General features: G+C 44.6%; 1 protein-coding gene across 4 annotated transcripts in view; it reads left to right on the top strand.

Annotated features, from left to right (window-relative positions):
- The window catches only part of EDRF1 (erythroid differentiation regulatory factor 1), a 190410-nt gene that overhangs the window by 88398 nt on the left and 79040 nt on the right, over nucleotides 1–22972 (top strand). For all 4 annotated transcript variants that reach the window (XM_029610049.1, XM_029610048.1, XM_029610051.1 and 1 more), the window contains 6 exons: nucleotides 8897–9166; nucleotides 10595–10666; nucleotides 10784–10934; nucleotides 18053–18241; nucleotides 19483–19683; nucleotides 20375–20593. In XM_029610049.1, the coding sequence (XP_029465909.1) occupies nucleotides 8897–9166; nucleotides 10595–10666; nucleotides 10784–10934; nucleotides 18053–18241; nucleotides 19483–19683; nucleotides 20375–20593 (1102 nt within the window). The remainder of the gene's footprint in view (nucleotides 1–8896; nucleotides 9167–10594; nucleotides 10667–10783; nucleotides 10935–18052; nucleotides 18242–19482; nucleotides 19684–20374; nucleotides 20594–22972) is intronic.

The following is a 22972-nucleotide window of genomic DNA, read 5'->3' as shown; positions in this document are numbered from 1 at the left end:
TGATTTTGCATAAGTGATCCCTGCTGGTGCTGAATTATTCTAAATATTGAGTCTTTGAGTCTTCCCTTCAAGCCTTTGGCCATGAAGGCAAACAAATGTTCCTAGGCCATTAAAGTATGGGGAGATGAAGAGAAAAGTAGCAAAATAATGTAGAGGCATGGCTTTGGGAATGCTTTCCAACACAGATTTGTAGAATGGGGTGAGGGGATGTGCAGGAAGGGTTTGTGGTGCAGGTGTGTTTGAGGGGTTTGTGGTGGGTATTAGTGGAGTGTGAGAGTGGGCAGGGTTGTGTATGGAGGGATATGTGGGCTTGGTTGGATGTTGGGAGTCTTCATGGGGTTTGTGTTGGGTGCGTGATGGGCCTGTGCGTTGTGGGTTTGTGTGGAGAATGTGGATGAGGGAATGTATGAGTTGTGAGTTTTGTGTGAGGGATTGTTTGGAGCTAGAAGTGTGTGAATTGTCTATGTCAGTGGTTCTCAACCTTTTTTCTGTTGGGACACACCTGACAGATGGTTCTCACATGCGTGACACACTGACCCATGATCGTCATGGGGCTAGATGTAAAAGTACAGTTTGCATCCACAGGAACCCCCCTGACCCACAATAATGGATGTAAAGCAAAATTATGACATTCCCCATACAACTCACCCTACAAAAAAGATGTTCTGGTTCTGGTATCATCATAGTAACAGCAACTCAAACTCCTTCTACTTCCAGGCTCAATAGCCCTACTTATGAAAAGACAGCAGTTTACCACCAATGCATGTCCTCTTGAGAAAGCACAACAAATAAGACTGATAAAACACTTACATGCTAGTAAAATATCTCATCTCGGTAACAGACACAGAACCGACCTAACATACTCCCAGGATCTGTAGTAATGCACATAAACTAATTCGCACACAGTTACACCTGTATTATGGAATGCACTCAAACAGGAGCAACCCTGTCTATGAAAAGGCAACACTACAAATATTAAATACACCTCTTATTAGGAAAACAGAACTGGCAAGCAGCTTTAGATCCCCACACAGAAATAATTGTAAAACTATACTAATAAGCAGAATAAATGTTTCAAAACAGCTATGAACAGAATAACATCCAACAATTAAAAACTCATAAAAACTATTAAAAATTCTCCAAACACCAATAAAATATTTCAAAAAAAGCAGACACATCACATAATATTAAATAATTAAAATGGCAGTCAATCAAGAAAAATAAACTTAAAAAGCCACCTTTACTTACCCCCTCCAGCAGCTCTCCTACTCCTCTTCCATGCAGGCCATAGCACACAGCAGAAGCAGCAGTAGTGGCTAAGCTCTATACTCATGGTCCTCTTCCTTAGTCCCATGTCTCTCACACACACACCATACCAGTCATGCCCCCATGACCAGTTTCTATCTCTCACAACCTTACACCCACACACCACTGTATTCCAGTGTACCCTCAATGTGTATCCACAAAATCAAACAACTCGTACTACTGGTCAATATTTCACATAAACAGGTTTTTGCCAAGTATATATGTAGGCCCCTCACTCTAAGGGTCTGTAAAATCCCACAGACTCCCACATTGGTACGGGGCCACCTTACTTTAATTATAACATCATTTTTTTAGGATTTTACTTTTTATATTAAAACTTCCCCATATCAGTCTGAATCTTCAGTGATCACTTTCGGTCATCGCTTTCATAAAAAGTAAAAGATACGAGAGGAACAATCATTACTTATCTGATCCAAATTTTGGATCAGATAAGTAATGATTGTTCCTCTCGTATCTTTTACTTTTTATGAAAGCGATGACCGAAAGTGATCACTGAAGATTCAGACTGATATGGGGAAGTTTTAATATAAAAAGTAAAATCCTAAAAAAATGATGTTATAATTAAAGTAAGGTGGCCCCGTACCAATGTGGGAGTCTGTGGGATTTTACAGACCCTTAGAGTGAGGGCCTACATATATACTTGGCAAAAACCTGTTTATGTGAAATATTGACCAGTAGTACGAGTTGTTTGATTTTGCAGTTTCTATCTCTCACACACCAATCATCTCCCAAACAGTCTTTGACACACACACCAGTCACCTTCCTGAACAGTTTCTCTCATGCCATACACACACACACAGGCTTCCCACTCCTGTGTTCTACTTACATATACGGGCTTCTCACTCTCATAATCACTTTCTCTGTCTCACACACACACACACATGCACAGGCTTCTCATTCCCATAATCACTTTCTTTCTCTCACAGACACACACAAGTCACCTGATCTCTCTCATGCATACACACACACAGGCTTCCCACTCCAATGTTCTCTTTCAGATATACAGGCTTCTCACTCCCATGCTGTGTCTCACACACACCCAGGTTTCTCACTCCCATGCTCACTCTTCACATGCACAGGCTTCTCATTCCCATAATCACTTTCTTTCTCTCTCTCACATACACACAAACACACACCAGTCATATGATCTCTCTCATGCATACACACACAGGCTTCCCACTCCCATGTTCTCTTTCAGATATACAGGCTTCTCACTCCCATGCTGTGTCTCGCACACACCCAGGTTTCTCACTCCCATGCTCACTCTTCACATGCACAGGCTTCTCATTCCCATAATCACTTTCTCTCTCTCTCTCTCTCTCTCTCACACACACACACCAGTCACCTGATCTCTCTCATGCATACACACACACACACAGGCTTCCCACTTCCATGTTCTGTCTTACATATACAGGCTTCTCCCTCCCATGCTGTGTCTCACACACACCCAGGTTTCTCACTCCCATGCTCACTCTCTTCACATGCACAGGCTTCTCATTCCCATAATCACTTTCTCTCTGTTACACACACATACACACACACACACACCAGTCTCTCTCTCATTTCCAAGCTCGCTCTCCACTGCACAGGCTTCTCATTCCCTGAATCACATTCTTTCTCTCACATTCACACACACCAGTGTCTTTCTCTCACACACACGGTCACCTTACCAACCAGTCTCTCGCTCATGCATGCACACACACAGGCTTCCCACTCCCATGCTCTCTCTCACATAATCAGGCTTCTCACTCCCATGCTTTTTCACACACACTCCCACAACACCAGGCTTCTTACTCCCATGCTTTCTCACATACCCAGATTTCTCACTTCCATGCTTTTTCTCTCACCCACACACACACATCAGTCACCTCCCTGACTGTCTCACACTCTCACATACACATCAGTCATCTCTTTGAGCAGTCACTTTCATTGTCTCTCACATATACACACACATCAGCTCTCTGACCAGTTTCTCTCAATCACACACATGCTCTCAATCAAATACATTCTCTCTCTTACACACAGGCTGGTTGGCTGCTTCGCTCTCTTTCTCTCATTCACTCCCCCCCCCCCCCCCCCGGTAGCTGCAGCAGCCTCCTCCTCCAGCCCCCGCAGGCCAAGAAGGAAGAATCCCATCGACCGCGGGAGGCTTGTGCTGCTGTCTCCTTTCCCGATTACCGGCTGCTTCGATTGCTCGGGGGCCGATGCTGCTGCCGCTGCTGCTACTTTCTCACTCGGCACGGTCTTTCTCCTTCCCGCGCACTACTTCCTGTTCCGGGTCACAGGGGGGGGGCGTGGGAAGAAGAAAAGGCCAGCCAAAGGTGCCAGAGCTTCTTCTACCATCGCTGCCGTTCCCGCTGGGCTTGAACGTTCTGATAGCCCGGCGGCAACGGCAGCAGGGAAGAAAGAGCAGCAGGAGAGACCGGGAGCACGCGACACACCTGCCGGTGCTTGGCGACACACTAGTGTGTCGTGACACACCAGTTGAGCATCGCTAGTCTATGTGATAGGGGTGTGGGTAGTAAAGGTACAGACTGGTGAGGGTATATATGAGGGGGGATTTGGCTGTAATAGGGATCTATTTGCTGAGGATGTAGAAGTGTGTGGGATATTTGATGGATGCAAGCATGTATGGAGTTCCCTGTATGTACCCAGATGAGTTCAGACTCCTGGGTTCTGACTCCCTGCCAGCAGATGGAGACAGAGAAAGTTTCATGGACACTGTACATAACCCTAGTGTGTCACCTGCAGCCCCTCAGTATTTCTCTGTCTCCAGCAGATGGTAGATGGTGTAAAACCTGCAGTTTGGAGAGAGAGAGAGAGAGAAAAAAAAAAGGATTTCCTAGCATGTACACAGATGGACTCAGGACCAGTGGGTTTATGCTCCCCTGCCAGCAGATGGAGACGGAGCAAGCTGACGTCACAGTATGTATAGTCCTGCAGTGACCCCAGCCTGCCAGTATTCTCCATCTGCAGCAGATGGTGGATGTGCATCTCCCTATGGGGATTACTTCGAGTTTTTTGGAAGGAGACATTTGAAATCTAAATTAAGGAAAAGAAAGCCCCGCTCTCCTGCGGTGATACCTAAAGGTCCCTCCACCAGTTAAGAATTCCTGAGGTGATTTCTGTGGTCCCGGAGAGGTGTGCCTTGGTTCGGTAGCTGGTTTTGCCAATATAGACTTAGCTGTTTGAGTGGCGGAAAGGCACGGGTGCAGGAAGCCGAGTGCGGTGGTGACGACAATTGCCCTCTCCTCCCGCAGCCGGAGACCGTCTCTGTGCTCAGCCATGTAAGGCTGAGCTCCGGTAAGTTTTTTTAAAAAAAAAAAGGAAGAAGGTATATACATAGACTTAGCGAGAGGTTTTATTGTGCAGGACTTACTTCTCCTGCCTGGTCTATGAGCTCTGTGCGCCGTACCATCGTTCGTCCCGCTCTGTGAGAGGTTGAGGGAGGTGGGCAGCCTGAAGGGTTGAGCAGCCTCAATTGGCTGGACCCTGTTCTGAGGCTTTTCGCTGTGTGTGCAGTGTGGTAGGCTGCAATGGCTTTTTGTGTGCTTTCAAGGGCTGCCCTCTACTGGCTTGTTGGTCCGGCGTGTGCATCTCACTGTGCGCCCAGTTTTTGGATGGATGCCTCTGGCAAGGGGAGCGTTCTTGGCATCTCTTGCCTTGACAAAGACTTATCTGCACATAACCATCAAGCCGGAGCACCAGAGATTCCTAAGGAAACATTTTCGGTTTTGAGCCCTTCCCTTCGGCTGGAGACGGCTCCACGTACCTTCACTAAGGTAATTGTGATGGTGGTGGTCACATTGCAAAAGGAGGGTGTGTTGGTGCATCCTTATGTGGACGACTGGCTCATTCATGCAAAATCAGAGAACCTCTGTTGGCAATCAGTATAAAAGGTACCGATGCGCTTGACTTCTCTAGGATGGGTGATGAACCTAGCAATGTACCATTTAGTCTTTTCAAACTCTGGAGGATCTGGGAACTCAGTTCGCCACGCTGGCAGAGGGAGTGTTTCTCACGGAGAGAGAGTGCTGAAATTGCAGAGTCATATTAGGCTTCTTCTAGAGCTTTCTGTGCCCAGGGTCTGGAACTATTTACTGGTCCTGAGTTCTGTGGCATCGACATTGGAATTAATGCATTGGGTGTTCATGCATATGCGGCCTCTGCAGGGGGCTTTTCTGTCCCGCTGGAATCCGTTATTGGGAAAACTTTCATCTTCGTCATCCGTTATAGGGGGAAGCCAGGGAAAGTCATTTGTGGTGCCTTACTTGCACTAGTCTCGAGCATGGGGTGGAATTGGAGGTTCCAAGTTGGGTAATAGTCACCACTGATGCAAGCCTCTCCGGATGGAGGATGGTGTGGCAAGATTAGTCGCTGCAGGGCCAGTGGTTGAGACAGGAGGCCTCATGGTCTATCAGTTGGTTAGAGATGAGAGCAATGCATTTCGTGTTGCTTGTCTGTCTGCCAAGGTTACGTGGCCATCCAGTACGGATCCTATCGGACAATGTGATGATGTGGCCTACTTCAACTGTCAAGGTGAAACCAAGAATCAGGCAGTGGCTTGAGAGGCCAGGGAGTTGATTCTCTGGACAGAGTAGCACTTGGAGCAGCTGGCAGTGTCTCACATCGCTGGACTGAACAACGTTCAGGCAAATTTTCTCAGTTAGAGAAAGTTAGACCCCAGGGAATGGGAGCTGTCAGAGGCAGCGATGTATCTCATTCAAGGAAGACAGGAGTAACCCAATCAAAGAGAACACCAAGGCGTTGCAGTTTTATGACTTCTGAACAGAACATGGTACGGAAGGAATCGGAGCTCTGGTGCTCCTGTGGATTCGAGGGAATCTTTTGTCTTCCTTCCATGGCCTCTGGTGGACAAGAGTTTACAGTGGCTAGAGAAACATCCAGGCCACATGATCCTGGTAGCTCCAGAGTGGCCACAGCGACCTTGCTTCCCAGATCTGATCAATATGGCCATAGATAGGCTTCTGAGGTTCGGACATCAGTAGAGTTTTTCACCAGGGTTCAATATTTTCAGGTCAGGCAGCTCATTTCTGGCTTGCGGCTTCGCTTCTAGAGGAGACAACTGAGATGTAGGGGATATTCCGAAGGGGTTGTTTCTACCTTATTGCAGGCAATGTTAACTTCTACATCCTTGACGTATATGCGAATTTGGAGGATCTTTGAGTCCTGGTCTGCAGTTCACGGAGTGCTGCCTCAACCTGTTCAGGCTATAGTGTCGCATATGTTGGCTTTTCTACAGAAAGGTTCTAATCAAGGACTGGCCTTTAACTCTGAGAGTCGAGATAGCAACACCGGGTTGTCTCCAGGGTAAGATGCAAGGGAATCCTTTGTCTGTACTTCCTGATGTTATATGGTTCCTTCGGGGAGCTAAGAACTTGCGTTGTCAGGTGCAGAACATTTGTCCTTCTTGGAATGAGTCGAGTCCTTAAAGGATTGTGAACAACGTTCAGGATTGTGAGCCACTAAAGTGATCTACGGTTAAGAACTTGACTTTAAAGTAGTTTGTTGGTGGCTATTTGTTCAGCCAGGAGAATTTCTGAGATCCAGGCGCTGTCATGTCGAGATCCCTTCAAACAGATGTCAGATTTGGGGGTATCTTTATGCATGGTACCTTTTTTTTCTGCCTGAGGTAGTCTTGGCTTTCCATCTTAGACAGTGGAACTTCCAGCTTTTCCGTACTTGGATTTCTCTACGCCTTGCGCAGGGGAGCTTAGGCTCTTAGATGGGAGGCATGCATTATTGAGGTATCTAAAGGTCAATTAAAATTTCCTTAGATCGGATTACCTCTTTGAGCTGTGGAGTGGTCCAAAGATGGGGAAAGTAAGGTGTCTTAGGCTATAATATTGTGGTGGCTGAAGGAAGCGATTGAGTCGATTTACATTTCTAAAGGACACCTCTGCCAGGAGGAGGGGGGGGGGGGAGGTTTAATGGCGCACTCAACGCGTTCTCAGGCAACTTCCTGGGCTGAGTCACAACAGGTGTCTCCGCAAGAAATTTCCTGGGTGGCTACTGCGCAGTCATTGCACATTTTTGCTAGGCATTGTCACTTGGATGTTGGGGCTCTGGCTTCCATATGCTTTGGTGAGTGTTCTATGAGCAGAACTCTCCAGGTCCCACCCAAGTTAATGGGAACTTAGGAAAATTGGCTCTTACCTGCTAATTCTCATTCCTGTAGTACCACAGATCAGTCCAGAGACCCACCCATTTTCTGGGAGGGAGAGTCTGCTGCTCATATTATTGCTTTCTATATAGTGCAGAGTTGTTGGAGGTTTTCAAAGCTGATCGCTTATGTTAAATTTGGGAAGCGAGTTTTCCATTGTATTTTTGGGCAACTTCACCTTCTTCCAGCTTGTTGGAGGAGAGGAAGTTTGCTTAGAAGTTTGTTAAGAAATTTATGGTGGTTGCTGTTATCTTGGCTTGGGTACAGATCAGTACTGAGGGACTGCAGTTGACATACTGGGTTATGTACAGTGTTAGTGAAACTTTCTCTGTCTCCATCTGCTGGCAGGGAGGCAAAACCCAGGAGTCTGGACTGATCTGTGATACTACAGGAATGAAAATTAGCAGGTAACAACCAATTTTCCTATGTGTGGTGGTGTATAGGAGTGTGTAGGTAGGTGTCAAGTGAATGAGGGTTGTGTATGGGGTAGAGTGGGTTGGCAGGTAACTGAAGGTTTATGGGGCATAGAAATGTATGGGGTGGATGTATGTGACTTTGGAAGTGTGGAGGGAAGTGGCTTTGAAAGGGCCTTTTGGTGCCATCCATTGACAGCTGAATCATTTAATTTTTCCCTGTCTCTCTGCCTAGTATTGCTTTAGGCCAAAGTTTGGGGGTCATTGGAGGGTTGGGAGGTTTGGTGGTGGAGAGGTCAGGAATGGGAAATGGAATGATGGTCAACAATCCAAACCCCAATTTCCCATTGAAAGAAATGAGAATTTTTTTTCTAGCAGCTAGTTTCTCTGCAAATACTGACTAGATGTTTCTGGTTTCAAACCCTTCTGAGATTTTTACATTTTCTTCCTGCATGCCATATTTGGTGAATTTACATTCCTTTTTTGTCGTTTTATTATCTCGTCAGATGGATAGATGGACGGACAGACAAACAATTCCTTTTATATAATTCTTTCTAATGTCCCATGCAAGTTGTTTCTGTCGTGTCTCGTTATTGTGGTTTTCTGATGTTGCAATAATTTTATGGTCTCAGTTGAAAAACCTCTGGGGCAAATCACTTTATCCTCCATTGTCTCAGGTATAAAATTAGGGCCTGATTTACAAGGCATTTCTCCTTTTGTATGGGAAACATGCTTAGTAAATGAGACCCTTAGATTGTGAGCCCTCTGGGGAAAGGGAGCTACCTACACTACCTGAATGTAATCTGCTTTGGAGTATAATGGAAGGTGGGATATACATTTCTAAAAAATGCTTTATCATGCTTTAAAAAGTCATTATCAGTACTTACAGAATTTTATTCAAAGACTTTTTATATAGTTAGGACCACCAAGCAATTAAGTATAATTTGCTTTTGTTTTTCCTTTTTAACATAAGATTATTGCTTCTGCCAACTACATGCTCTCTGAGCTTTTCCAGCTGGATGAACCTAAAAAGGAAGAAAGTTTAGAAGCACCTTCCATAGGAAACTCTGATGAAAGTTACAGTGAGGAAGAGGAGGAGGAGGATGACCTGCCAGACAGTGATGAGAACGGCTCCTATAACAATGATTCTGCTTTGCATGCAGACTGCAAGGCCGTGGCCATAATCCAGTCTGTTGGCGAGCTGTCTGTACCAGAAAAATATAAATCCACTCATCAAATAAGAGTAAGGCATACATTTAATTCAGCATTTCTGTAGCTTACAAATTGCAGAACCTTAGATGTCTAGACTACTAGGGGTTGGGTTTTTTTTAATACATTTGAATGTTGGCTAGCAGACCAATGCAATCACAACATTATTTTATTTTTACAGTAATATATACTTAGTTTGTTCGTTTCATATATGCCACTGAAGAATTTGATTGCATTTTCTTTTCTTTTGTATTACACCTGGAAAGAATGTTTTTAGGATTGGCAAGAGGCACAGAAGGCCCTTTTGATGCTGAAGTTTATTTTGAAGGCTGAGCGATGTTGCAAGTTAGATGTGTCCGAGGCCTTTATGCAAGAAAATGTTTTTTAGGGATCGAGGATTTATGACATTTTTCAGACTTCATTCAAAGAGACAGACTAGTATCTACTATGAAATAAATGATCTTGCAGAAGAGGTCAAGATTTTTTGAAGGGTATAGGAAGAGGCCAAACAACCTCATGCATGAAATCTGAAGATCTCATTCATACATACTGATGTACCAAAATGTGCCATCTTCAAGAATGTTCAGAACAAAATTTAAAATAAAAATGGTTGTTTTTTGTGGAAGGGGAGAATTCCTAATGCTCATATGCACTTCTGAAATACTGCACAGTATGAGGCCAATTTTCAAACCTATGCATAATACAGCATTTGTGTGTAGAGATTAAAGCTAGAATTTTATAAACGGTGCAGTGGGAGCTGCACAGTTTACAAAACACTGCATATTTTTGCTCCAAAAGTACGTGCATATGTTTCCAGTGCAAGAAAATGAATACTTTCTCTATCCATTTTATAAACATATGCGCGTATCTTTTATACACAAAATTGTGGCACTGCACAAAGCGTGGAGGAAGTGCTTTCACTATTTTGAAAATACTTGTGTGTGAATGCTTGGAGTCTCCAGTTCACCTAGAACCTCCTGTACTTCACCCTGAGCCCCCACCAGTTCATCCAGGCCTCCCACCCAAAAACTGCAGACAGTAAACAAGTCAGATATCACTTGTGCAAATCAATTAGGTGTAAAGTATATGAACAAGTTCGCTAATGTATATGCATATCTCTCTTACAAAATAGCACCTATCGGGCATATTTCTGAACCCGTCCAAGGAACGCCCTTAGATTGTCCCCTTTTTTCCCTCTTGGTAAAATATACGCACAAAACTGAGCATACACACATTCTTAAGGTTTATAAAATAGCACATATGCTATTTGCATGCATGAAATCCCTTTTAAAGTTCACTCCTAGGTGAGGTGTATGTTTCTTTTAAACAGTATATCACCAGGCGAATATCAACCTTTAAATGAGTAGTTTTATTAAATGTAATCTCCCTGTAGCATAAGCCCTCTGTCATACAGGTGAAGTGGACATAGGTTTCTCTAAGCTGCTATTTTTGTTCCCTGAAGCCCAGCTGTGCATTTCCGGTCTGCAGTGACACTGAGGAGCGCTGTCGACTGGTACTCGGCTACGTTCTTGAGGTAAATTCACAATCATCCTACTAAGGCTTGATAGTTTTTTGGAAGGCAAACCTTTTTCAACAATAAAACCTGGTAATGCACCTGAAGGGTTTGATTTATATTTTTTTCCTTCTAAAGGGCTTGAAATCCATCGATAGTAGCACTCAGAAGGAAGGTGACTTACCTGCAGCAGACCCCAATACTCCAATCCCGTTAAAATACGAAGACGAATCCTCAAACGCTGGTGCAGAGTCCCTGGAAAAACGCATGGCTTTATTTTTGGATAGAAGTAAGTAAAATTTGTGAATTTAAATCCCTGTCAGAAAAATGGCATATTTCCCTGTTTTTATATTCAGCAGTTGAGCAGTGCATCCTGTGTTCAGAAGCCAGGAAAGGAGGATGAGCACTAAGTCCTTGTTGTTTTTTTTAAGTGGTTCTTCTGATAGACTAAAGCAATCAGTGCAGGCCCCAAAGTATAGCCCTGCTGTTTCATGAAAAATACAATTTTATAGCAAGAAAAAAAAATCAAATATAATGCCCACTTTTGGCTCATATGATGATCTATGCAAACAAATGAATAAAAATCTTCTGAATGGAGGCACTATGACTATTGGTTTGCAACCAGAATTGGAAATTAATATCTGCTATTTAGAAAGTAGTGTCAGGATAAAATATTAATGCTCTTTGTAGAAGCCTTGTATAAGCCAGAATTTCAAATTCCCTCCCTTCTCCCCCATGGTCTGGAGCTGAGAAGAGGATGTTCCCTGTATGTACCCGGATCAGTCCAGACCCTGGGTTATCTCCCCCTTCCAGCAGATGGAGTCAGAGCAAAAAACTGAGAGGACACCCATATATAAGTAGGCTCCCTCTCTGCGGTCCCTCAGAATGAAGTATATCCAAGCAAGAAGGAAAGAAATTATTGGATGGAGCAAGGTATCAACACAAACAAGAATTGGTAACCTGGGATGAGAACAAGACATCCCGAAAAAGCAACTTGCAAAAAGAACAATCAGTAACTTCCAAACAGTACTGAATCATAGGAACTGCATAACCGAGCTGGTAGCATTAGGGCGGGTGTCTGTACTGATCCGTGGTACTACAGCAACGAAAATTAGCAGGTAAGGAATAATTTTCTTTTCCCTGTATGTACCCGGATCAGTCCAGACCCTGGGATGTACCAAAGCTTCCCTACATAGGGTGGGCCCCGGCTAGCCCAGCTCGCAGTCCCTGACCTTATCCCAAAGAGATTCTCTCCTGTACAGGAAAGGTCTGCTAACGTCTCTGAAACCTCTGGACGAAGATCTGAGGCGTGGAGCCAGGCCATCCTTTGGGTGCCAATCCCCACTGCAGCTGTCAGCTAACGCTTCCGATCCACCGACCTCTGCCAGGAAATCCTCCCAGCCAAGTTCCAGGAAGTCCTTTTATAGGCAGAGGAAATATTACCCTCCTGCCTCCTGGGCTTGTACATCCCGGGCTATTTTCAGGGGTTGCTGTCATAATCAGCGAACCCCCAATAACCCAGCCAGCTCCCCAACAACCCCAGGCTTCGGGCTTTTGACTGGAGACGGAGCACGGGTCAACCATTCATACCCCTGGTGCATGATCCCCCGGTAGGAGGCAGGCTTCTTTGTTTCGCCCACCGTTGGCTGCTTATCACTTCCAACTGGTGGGTGCTCACCATCATTTGCCAAGGGTATCGTCTGAATTTCAGAGAAGTCCCAGTGGATTTTCCCCCATGTCCATCGTGGGCTTCCTCTGCCCACAGGAAATACTCTTGACAGAGCTTTCCGCTCTCCCGACAGCAGTAGTGGTAGAACATGTTCCCCTGTCATCAGGAAGGCTGAGGGTTCTATTCGAGGTATTTCCTGATACCAAAGAGAATTGGGGGCCTACATCCCATTCTCGACCTCAGAGCCTTGAACAAATTCCTTCAAAGGGAAAAGTTCAAAATGGTCTCTCTGGGCACTCTGCTTCCAATCCTCAGAAAAGGAGATTGGCTCTGCTCTCTAGATCTCAAGGTGGCTTATGCCCACATTGCGATCTTTCCAAACCACAGGATGTTTCTGCACTTTGTGGTGGGACAGGCTCACTACCAGTACTGAGTGCTGTCATTTTGCTTGGCTTCAGCCCCTTGGGTGTTCACCAAGTGCCTGGCAGTTGTGGCAGCGCAACTCAGGCATCGGTGCATGTGATCCCTTACCTAGATGACTGGTTGGTCAAGAGTGTCTCCTGCGAGGAGGCAATGAATGCTTTGTCCCCTTACTGGTTAGGTGCTGCAAACTCTGGGGTTCATTATCAATTGCCTCTGCCCGTCCCCCCAGCTGGACTTCATAGGAGCCAGACTGGACATGATTCAGGCAAAGGCGTTTCTGCTCAGCGATCGGGCTCTCACCTGTCCTCACTGGCGACCTTGGTGTGCAGCAGTCAGCAAGTAACTGCCCGTCTACTGCTTTGTTTGCTGAGCCACATGGCAGCATCTGTCCACGTCACCCTATTTGCTCGCCTCTACATGTACAGGGCGCAGTGGACACTGCGGTCACAATAGCAACAGGCATCTCAGGACCTCAAAGCCCATGTCTCCATCACGTAGCTTCTGAGAATCTCCCTATTCTGGTGGGAGGATCTCTCCAATCTGGAGCAGGGGATTCCCTTTCAAGTTGCCCCACTTCAAGTGGTTCTTACTATTGATGCTTCCACCCATGGTTGGGGAGCCCATGTAGACAGCCTCCACACGCAGGGTTAGTGGATGGCTCAGGAAGCTCTGCCCCAGATAAACTTCCTGAGCTCTTTTGGGCATTTCGAGACTGCTTGTCACACAAGCTAGTCCTGATTCGGACAAACAATCAGGTGGCAATGTGGTACATCAGCAAACAGTGGGACACAGGATCGTACCTCCTCTGTCAAGAGGCAGTGCAGATCTGGTCGTGGGCTCTGTCGCACCGCATGTCCCTGCGAGCCACGTACTTGGCTGGAACGCTGAACGTGCTGGCTGACTGCCTGAGCCGCTCTTTTCAGCCGTACAAATGGTCACTGAACCTGGCAGTTGCAGCCTGGATTTTCCACTTATGGGGAATTCCAGATGTGGATCTCTTTGCCTCCCTATACAACCGCAAGGTGAGCAAATTTTGCTCCCTTTTCAAGATGGACGGACACTCAGCCTCAGACGCCTTTGCCCTTCTTGGGGCACAGGCCTCTTATATGTGTACCCTCCTATTCTGCTGCTCATGAGAACTCTTCTGAAGCTCCAGCAGGACCAGGGGACCATGATCCTGGTGGCCCCATACTGGCCCAGACAAGTTTGGTTCCCTCTTCCTCGGGACTTGTCGACCAGGGATCCCATCAATCTGGGAACTGCGACCGATCTGGTAATGCAGGATCAGGGCGCACTGCGCCATCTGAACTAGCCCTGATGGCCTGGATGTTGAACGCTTAGTCCTCCAGTCCCTGGATTTGTCTGACAACGTGTCTCAAGTGCTGATAGCTAACAGGAAACCTTCCACCAGAAAGTCTTAGTTTGAAGTCTGGTGCGAGGGGAATGGCCTGGATCCATTCACTTACCCCATTCTGAGGTTTCTGGACTACTTACTTACAGCATCTCTCTGAGGCTGGACTCAAAACCACCTCAGTTGGGGTTCATTTGAGTGTGGTCAGTGCTTAACATCACGGCATTGCTGGCATGCCTATCTCGGTTCAGCCTATAGTAGGTCGCTTTATGTGGGGGTGTGCTTCAGTAAAGCCCCCTCTGCAGCCCTCTGTTGTGTCCTGGGATCTCAACATTGTGTTGGCTCGGCTCAGGCATCCTCCTTTTGAGCCTATGCACTCCTATGAGCTGAAATTCCTTACCTGGAAAGTCTTTTTCCTGGTGGCGGTAACTTCAGCTCGTAGGGTGAGCGAGCTTCAGGCCTTCATTACATACCCACCTTACACAAAGTTCTTTCATGATCGTGTGGTCCTGCGTATGCTTCCTTTCTTACAAGGCCCCATTCCTATCAGGGAGAACGGGCTCTCTACATACGTTAGAACACACATCAGGACTCAGACAATCCACCCAACTATTCATATCTTTTGATAAGATATGATAGAGGTCTTTAAAATCATGAGAGGTCTTGAACAAGTAGATGTGAATCAGTTATTTACACTATCGGATAATAGAAGGACTAGGAGGCACTCCATGAAGTTAGCAAGTAGCACATTTAAGACTAATCGGAGAAAATTCTTTTTTACTCAACGCACAGTTAAGCTCTGGAATTTGTTGCCAGAGGAGTTAGTGTAGCTGGGCTTAAAAAAGATTTGGATAAGTTCTTGAAGGAGAAGCCAATTAACTGCTATTAATCAAGTTGACTTAGGGAATGGCCTCTGCTATTACTGGCATCAGTAGCACGGGATCTTCTTAGTGTTTGGGTACTTGCCAGGTTCCTGTGGCCTGGTTTGGCCTCTGTTGGAAACAGGATGCTGGGCTTGATGGGACCCTTGGTCTGACCCAGCATGGCAATTTCTTATGTTCTTAACGGAATGGGGCTAGCAGACGCAGACACCATCTCACTCTGCTATGCGCAATCGGGCCTTCATCTGGAAGGCCACGTTAAAGCTCACTCTGTGAGGGCCATGGCAGCATCAGTGACCCACTTATGGGGTGATTCCTGTTGCTGAAATCTGCAGGGCTGTGATGTGGAGCTCCCTGCACACGTTCACTCCCTGCTTGGACAAAGATGGTCGACAAGACAGTAGATTTGGCCAATCTGTCCTGTGCAACCTCTTCCAGGCTTAAACCCAACTCTTCCTACCTAAGGCCCCTTGGCTGGAACCAGGCTATCTCCCTATTGACCAACACCACCACAGTTGTCCCGTTGGCACTTTGTTTGATACCTCTTGTTCTTGGTTGTTGCCCAGAGCAGCCTGGAGCTTGGTATTCACCCATCTGTGAGGACTACCATCCTGCTTGTCCTAGGAGAAAGCGCGGTTGCTTACCTGTAACACGTGTTCTCCTAGGACAGCAGGATGTTAGTCCTCAGGCAACCCACCCGCCACCCCGCAGAGTTGGGTTCTCCTGCGTTTTTAGTTTTTCGCTCGTGACTTTTTCTATATTACGAGACTGAAGGGGAACATCGCATGGACGCGCGAATAGTGGCATGCTGGGCATGCTCATATGCCGGTCAAAGTTCTAGAAACTAGTTTCCCGTGCCGGGCTCTATCTGATGATGTCACCCATCAGTGAGGACTAACATCCTGCTGTCCTAGGAGAACACCTGTTACAGATAAGCAACTGCGCTTTATCAGGTAAATGTCACCCATCAGTGAGGACTAACATCCTGCTGTCCTAGGAGAACACCTGTTACAGATAAGCAACTGCGCTTTATCAGGTAAATGTCACCCATCAGTGAGGACTAACATCCTGCTGTCCTAGGAGAACACCTGTTACAGATAAGCAACTGCGCTTTATCAGGTAAATGTCACCCATCAGTGAGGACTAACATCCTGCTGTCCTAGGAGAACACCTGTTACAGATAAGCAACTGCACTTTATCAGGTAAGTAGTAATTCCTCCATGTCTTCTTAAGCGCAAATATCTGCAATGCATTGAAAACATGTACTTTTCTTACCTGTTTTAAAAATAGGACTGTATATTTTATGCACAAAAAAAATTGTGATATGCTTGCATAAAACCCTGTTTACTCACGGATGTATATTTTAAACATGTGCATGTAATCGAAATCACTAGTTTGGCAAAACCTTCACCAATTCGCCCAGTCCTTTGCCAGGTCATCGAGACCCTCCTAGTTCTTCACCCAGACCTCCAGCCAACCAATAGTAAACAATAGACAATTGTGCAAAATAATTAGGTGTAAAATTGTGCAAATCAATTACCAGATGTGCATACCTAAGTCTCTTATAAAATAACAACTTGCTTGCATATCTGTTGCCCCCGCCTCAGAATACTTCTAGACAGCCCCTTTTTTGCATGTAAATGTGCGTGCAAGACCACAAATACACGCATATTTTGATATTTATGGAATAGTGTGTACATAAGTGCAAGCTACTTACACTCATATATGCTAATTTTACATGCTTAAATGTTTTGAAAAGTCACCCCGTGAGCATAAATTCTGCCAAGGCAGCTACCCACACACACTGGAAGATGTAAATGTGTGCAGGTAGTTTTCCCAGGATAATTTATAAAGCGAAAGTATATCCATACTTTGGCTTTGAAAATTAGTGTAAAGTCTGCGGATAAAAAGTCCCTTCAGACTTTACAGTAGCTGAAAATTACCCCCATAAATGTGCAGTTTGTTCGCTCCTAGTGAATATTTAAACTTGACCAGCTTTTTCAGTTGATTAGGTTGAAGGGGCTCCTTCCTTTCTGGAAGATTAAATCTAGCCTCACCGCACATGTTTAGTTCTCATGTTCACCTAGCCTGAAGACCAAAGTAGCTCCCTACTCTAGGAGGAAGAATGCACGCACCAAGTGTGCACGTTTGTACTCAACAGACATGGAATAAATGGCAAACAGGTCAAGAAGTACTTTTTTCTGTAACGCACTTCGTCAGAGCCAGTAAATACAGCATCATGCTTTTACCTTGTTTAATCCCTTGTCAATCTGCAGACACTAACATTTTGGTTAGGATTCTAATAAGCTAGTCAAGTGCACCTATTTCTTTGGTAGTTATCGATGAGAGCCTGCCTACTGGCAGGGACACTGGACCAATATCATTAGTTCGTTCTGTATGTATTATAGGAAGCCAACAAAGGTGATTTGTTCTGTTTTATTTTTAATAAGGTTTACCCAGGAGATTTTGATACTAGCGTGTAACGTTGTCTAAATTTTCATGAAAGTACTTTTATGTGCACACAAGATTTAGTATTTGATGGTGACAGGGGAGTGGAAGTGTGGCTTTGTTTAGAAAAAAAAAAAGAAAAAAAGCTAGCAAATATGCAGATGATATTGTTCTTTCCATTAGTTACACCCTTTAGGTTTTGTTGCTTCAAGCCATGTCTGATTATACTTTTTAGACAAAGATAAATAATATAAATCTCATAAAGCCTAGTTCTCCCCATCTAGTTACATTGAATGTAGCATGTTTGATCGATTTAGCTAATTCTGCAGATTGAACCAGAAAAGTGATAGAGAAAAACAAATTTGCTTTATGTGTGTCCCAAAGCTTTATATGGCAGATGGTTTGAGATTTCTAGCACCCGCAATGAGTCCTGCAAAGAACAGTGCTCTGTGCAGGCCCCTCTGAGAACCCTATCTGGCAGTGGTTCCCTTCATACAGTGGATTGAGATACTTAGGCCAGCATAAAGTAGATAGATTTTTAATGAAAATGTATCTCTCCTATTTTTATGGTCTGTAACATTCCATGGGCAATTTGGCATTTTATTGTACCGCTGATTCTGTTTTTCTTGGAACAGTTGGTTCATTTCAAGTTAGCAAACATTCCAGCCAATCAGGAATCATTCCTGCTTCCTGGCAGTTCAGGATGAAATTACAACTAATTCTCAAGGCTTCGAAGGCGTACTTTGTACTATCTGATGCTGCAATGAGTCTTCAGAAGTATGGCAGAGCACTTCGATACATTAAATTAGCTTTGCAATGTCAAGGTAAGTTGTCACTAATTTATTGCAGTTTTACTGATATAAATGCAATGCAGACAGACTTCCCAAACTGTTTTTTTTTTATAGTTTTCAAAGCTTTCCCTATGAGATGAATGGCAGTTACTCATGGGGAAAGCCTTGCTGAAAATTGCCCACACCCTCTATGGGTAAAAGAACCCAGGCTGGAAAAGAGGCAGGGAAGGGACAAAAACTTTCCTTGTATATATCTGAGCCTGCTTCAAAGCAGGTATAAATGTACACGTTGAGCTTGGCATCCTGTGCTTGGGACCAGCCCAATTTTCAAAGGGAAGTCTTGCCATGGGGTTTCGCTTTGAAAATATGCTCATATGCTTATGGGTACAATAAGCAGGCACAACAGGCTATTAAAAAATTGCCCTCTAAAAGCAGAATGTCATGATCCTTGTCAGACTTCATGAACAACACTGTCATAGATCTCCAGTACTTACTGTTCCTTAGAGAATTGTACTGGCTGTTTAGCTTTCCCTACCAGTACTGCTGTAACCTGCATCAGGGTGCTATTTAACTTCGCAGCTAGTTGGGGACAGGCACATCTAGACATGGGAGATGAATCTGAAGCGCATCAAATCAAAACATCTGAAGTTCACACCACTAATCTCTGATGTAGAAGATGATAATTTATTTATTTATTTATTTATTTATTTAAGGCTTTTTTATACCGGCATTCAAGATAAAATCACATCATGCTGGTTTACATAAAACAAGGGGAGTGATAACTTTGAACGAAAAACAGGTGTTGAGGGGTAGAAAAGTAAGTTACAATAAAACAAGGGAAATTGGAACTGGGAGAAGAAGAAGAGTAGAAAGGGATACATAGTCAGTTTGGAGTGATAGTGTGTTTAGCTGGTACCAAACCATCTATTTTATTTAAATTTTGTAATAATAAAACTTCATGCTTAATTTGCAAATTTATCGTGCTGTTCTTCTCGAAGATCCAGCAATACTTATAATGTCATCAATATGTAATGTTTGCTGGAGACTCAGAGTATGTTATATGTAACTGTTAGCTTTGTTAGCTATGCTGGACCCATGCGAGCGCAACCACTGCTTCCTCAGATTTATTACACTTATACATTTAATCAAAAGGATGATACTAACAGATGTTGAAGCACTTTAGTTACAGATCCTGAACGATGATGGTCAGAGTGATTTAGCTGTCTTGGTTTATTCTTTTAATAATGTTAAGAATTCTCTCCCTCTTCCAACAGATGCTTATTGCTGCCTCTGTACCAGCATGCTTCCTGATGTGCTGCTCTTACTATGCCAATATTTGACTCTCTGTGGGGATATTCAGTTGATGTTGGCCCAGAATGCAAATAACAGAGCCGCTTACCTTGAGGAATATAATTATCAGACGAAGGAAGACCATGAAATATTGCACAGCCTGCATTGCGAGTCCAGCTGCCAAGGTTAATCTTTCCTGTCTTATTGATGAAAAAATGTTGCGTCCAGCAGATCCATGTGAGGGAAACATCTGGCAGTCATATGGTAGAGATTTCTTTCATCATGTCCAACTATAAGCTGTGGTTTCAAGCAACGTTTTGGTTGAAAGATTAATCTGCCTTAATTTTTGAGTTGCTGCATGAGGAGCTGTTAATTACTTGCCTGATCCATGGCCGAGCCCCACATTCCCAGAGAAGCCCTCTGATATGCCAAGAGCAAAATATAGCCCTGCACTTTATTACAAGTTTTTGTTTTTTTGTGTTTGTTTAAATGGATTTAAGCTTTCAAATTTGGTCAGGTTTCAAACCATATTTCTGCATTAATGAGGTCTGGTAGCAGGGAGTTATCCCTCCCTAGCTTTGCAACATCTTAATTATGGTCAAAAGGCCACAAAGGCTTGGCATTTGCCTCTCACCTTGCACATGATCTTAGCCAAAAGTCTGAAGGATCAGGGGATCTAAATTATTAATAAGATCTGTTTCACACTGAGGCTTTTGAGGTAGCATTAATTTCTATTTTGTGTGGTGAGTGCCAAAATGTGGTTTTGTATGTAAACTTTAGCCTATGGTTTCTCTTTTAGATATTGTGACCTCTGTTTTAGGTATGTTAGCAAGAATTTACAACTGATGTCAATATTTTTTGCATTTTGCTGTGAAGGATTTGCCTGGGCTACTGACCTGTCTACAGACCTGGAATGCCAACTGACCATTAGCTGCAGGTGCTATGAAGCAGCTGATGAAACTCTGCTTTTCACTCATCTTGATATTCAAAACCCAGAGCAGCATAAGCAAGTTCTCAAACGGCTGGGTAACATCAGGAATGAGATTGGAGTATTTTATATGAACCAGGCAGCTGCCGTACAAGCTGAAAGAAGAGGTCTGTGCATTTTATGGTGGTCCTAGTCCTTCTTCACTGTCAACTCTTTCAGCATTAAACTGTTAAAATAGTTTTAAATAAGAGATACAATAAACATAGCTTCCATTTAATGATCAGACCACACTAGAATCTGCCTGTGGTGAAAATCTGACCACATGGCAGAAATATAAGGCTGTATTAGGAAGTGAGAGAAAATACTGAAAGCGTAGATGCCACTGTAACAGTGTAAACTATTTTAGTTAACTTATGTGGTGATGTATGCTGATTGATATCTAAAGTTTGCAATATAAATCAATATATATATACTCTATATGTATACATTATGTGGGTAAACTATAATGGATTTTCACAGTTTGATGTTACCCTATAATTTAAAACAGTAATTTATCACTATGTAGCACATATGTGTGCTTTGCTCCCTTGTAAGGACTATAAAGAGAGGTGATACTACTGGACCTTCACTGTACTAGGGCCTCTCAAGGGTCTGCAGCAACTCATCTGGAATAACTCCTCAGAAGTGCTATACTCGTGCTGAGAAGCACTGGAAAGTACTTTATTAGTTTAACACATAAATGCTAAGGATTTCACAGGCAAACTTCTTATTTAATTATTCCCAGGTGACTGTTTGTTGTTGTCTTCCAGTCATATGTGATGAATGTTCTCTTTTGCATATTAAGTCTGCAGATGTTAATGGGAAGAGTTGATAATGTGGGTGGGGAGTGTAGAGAGGAAGAGGTGGAGGAGAGTTGTGGGCACATAAAGACGAGTCTTGTATGCAGTAGATGACAGATGTTCAGTTTTTCTGTCACAGATGCACAGGTATGGGTGAGGGAGAGAGAATTTGTGCTGAGTGGGCAGGTGCTTTAGCAGAGCAAACAGGTAATGAGGAAATAAGTACAATAAGGGACAGACTTTTCTCCTAGTACAAGCAGCATGGTAGACCTCACATGGGTAACATCATCGAATGGAGCCCAGCACAGAACTTTGATCTCAAAGAAATCTAGAGCTTTCAGCATGCCCCACTGAGCATGTGCACCTGTAGTCATCACCCTGCCCCCTAAGCAGCGTCCCTCAGTCTTTTTTTTTTTTTTTTGGCGGAGCCGTATGGTCACAGAAGCCGCATGCTCATGGTATTCAGCTTTGCTCTCTTCTCTCAGTTTTTGTAAGTAATTTTTTCTAGAGCTGCAGCTGTTCTTCCCTTTTCTCTTAAGATAGTTTTATTCTTATATTTTCCTTCTTCTTTCCAACTGTTTGAAAACTGCATAGTGAGCTTTCCCAGGCTGCATAGTGCAGCCTGTTTCCCAGGTTACTTAAAAAAACAAACAAAAAAAACCAACCCTGCTCCTACAGTTTTTATATCTGTGTCCTCCTCTTGCTCTGTCTGTTTATTCCCTTTTCCACAGTGCTGACAGGACTGGCTTATACAGTCCGATAGTGATCCGTGTAGGCCGCTGAGCCTGGGGACTCGCCTGAGTTCTACCCAGGTTGGAGTTCCATGGTAGTTCACCGATCAATCGACATAGATGGATTCAGATGGTGGAAGGATCGAGGACCATGCTCATCCTCCCCACATCTCAAGGAACTAGTCTCCACGGGCGGGAGCTCTGGATGACATTGCCTCCCCTCCTGTTTGCCAGCCTTGGCAATCCAATCTCCCTGGGAGACTGCCGCACCTCTGTGCACAGCTGTGACCAGCACACCATTCATCCGACACATCGATGTTGTGACCATGTCTGGAATTGGGCCCATCTTTTTGGGTACCATGGTTACCCTCGACGCTGTCAAGGTCCAGGGTCACCCTCATTGCCATCGAGGTGCATGACTGCCCATGATGCCGTAGTGGCCTTCTGTGCTGTATCAGTGGAACTGGAGTCTCGCTATGCTAGCTTGGGCATTGAGGGGACAGGGGACAGAGTACAGTGCAAGTCAACGCCCTCAGTGCTGTGATGCCATTGATGCTGTGATGTTCACAGTGCAGCACACTTGCCACGCACTCAATCCTTCAGTGCCTTTGCTGCACTCGATGCTGTGGTGACCACGGTACCATCGATGCTGCTATGCCCGTGATGCTCTCAATGCCCATGAGGCTCTCGATGCCATTGATGCCCTCGATCCATCAAGGTATGTCATGCCCACTCCTTGGGGCTGTTGAGGTTGAAGTGGTCCCAAAAACCAAACCAGGAGATTGTCTATAAAAGCCAGGAAGCAATTAAATGATGAAAAAAAGTTGAAGAGTTGGCAGGCCCTCATTGCTGTCTAGGTGCGTAGCATCAATGCTGTGAGAGCCCTTGATGCTGTGCCCCCCCTCCCCCCCAACTAGGTTGTCAAGGTGCGTGGCCTCGGTGCCAGCATGACCTCAATGCCATCGTGATGCAGTGC

Source organism: Rhinatrema bivittatum, chromosome 7 (assembly GCF_901001135.1).
Source record: "Rhinatrema bivittatum chromosome 7, aRhiBiv1.1, whole genome shotgun sequence".
NCBI lineage: Eukaryota > Metazoa > Chordata > Amphibia > Gymnophiona > Rhinatrematidae > Rhinatrema > Rhinatrema bivittatum.
The sequence above is the reverse complement of the archived record's forward strand: the minus strand, read 5'-3'. Positions and strand labels throughout refer to the sequence as shown.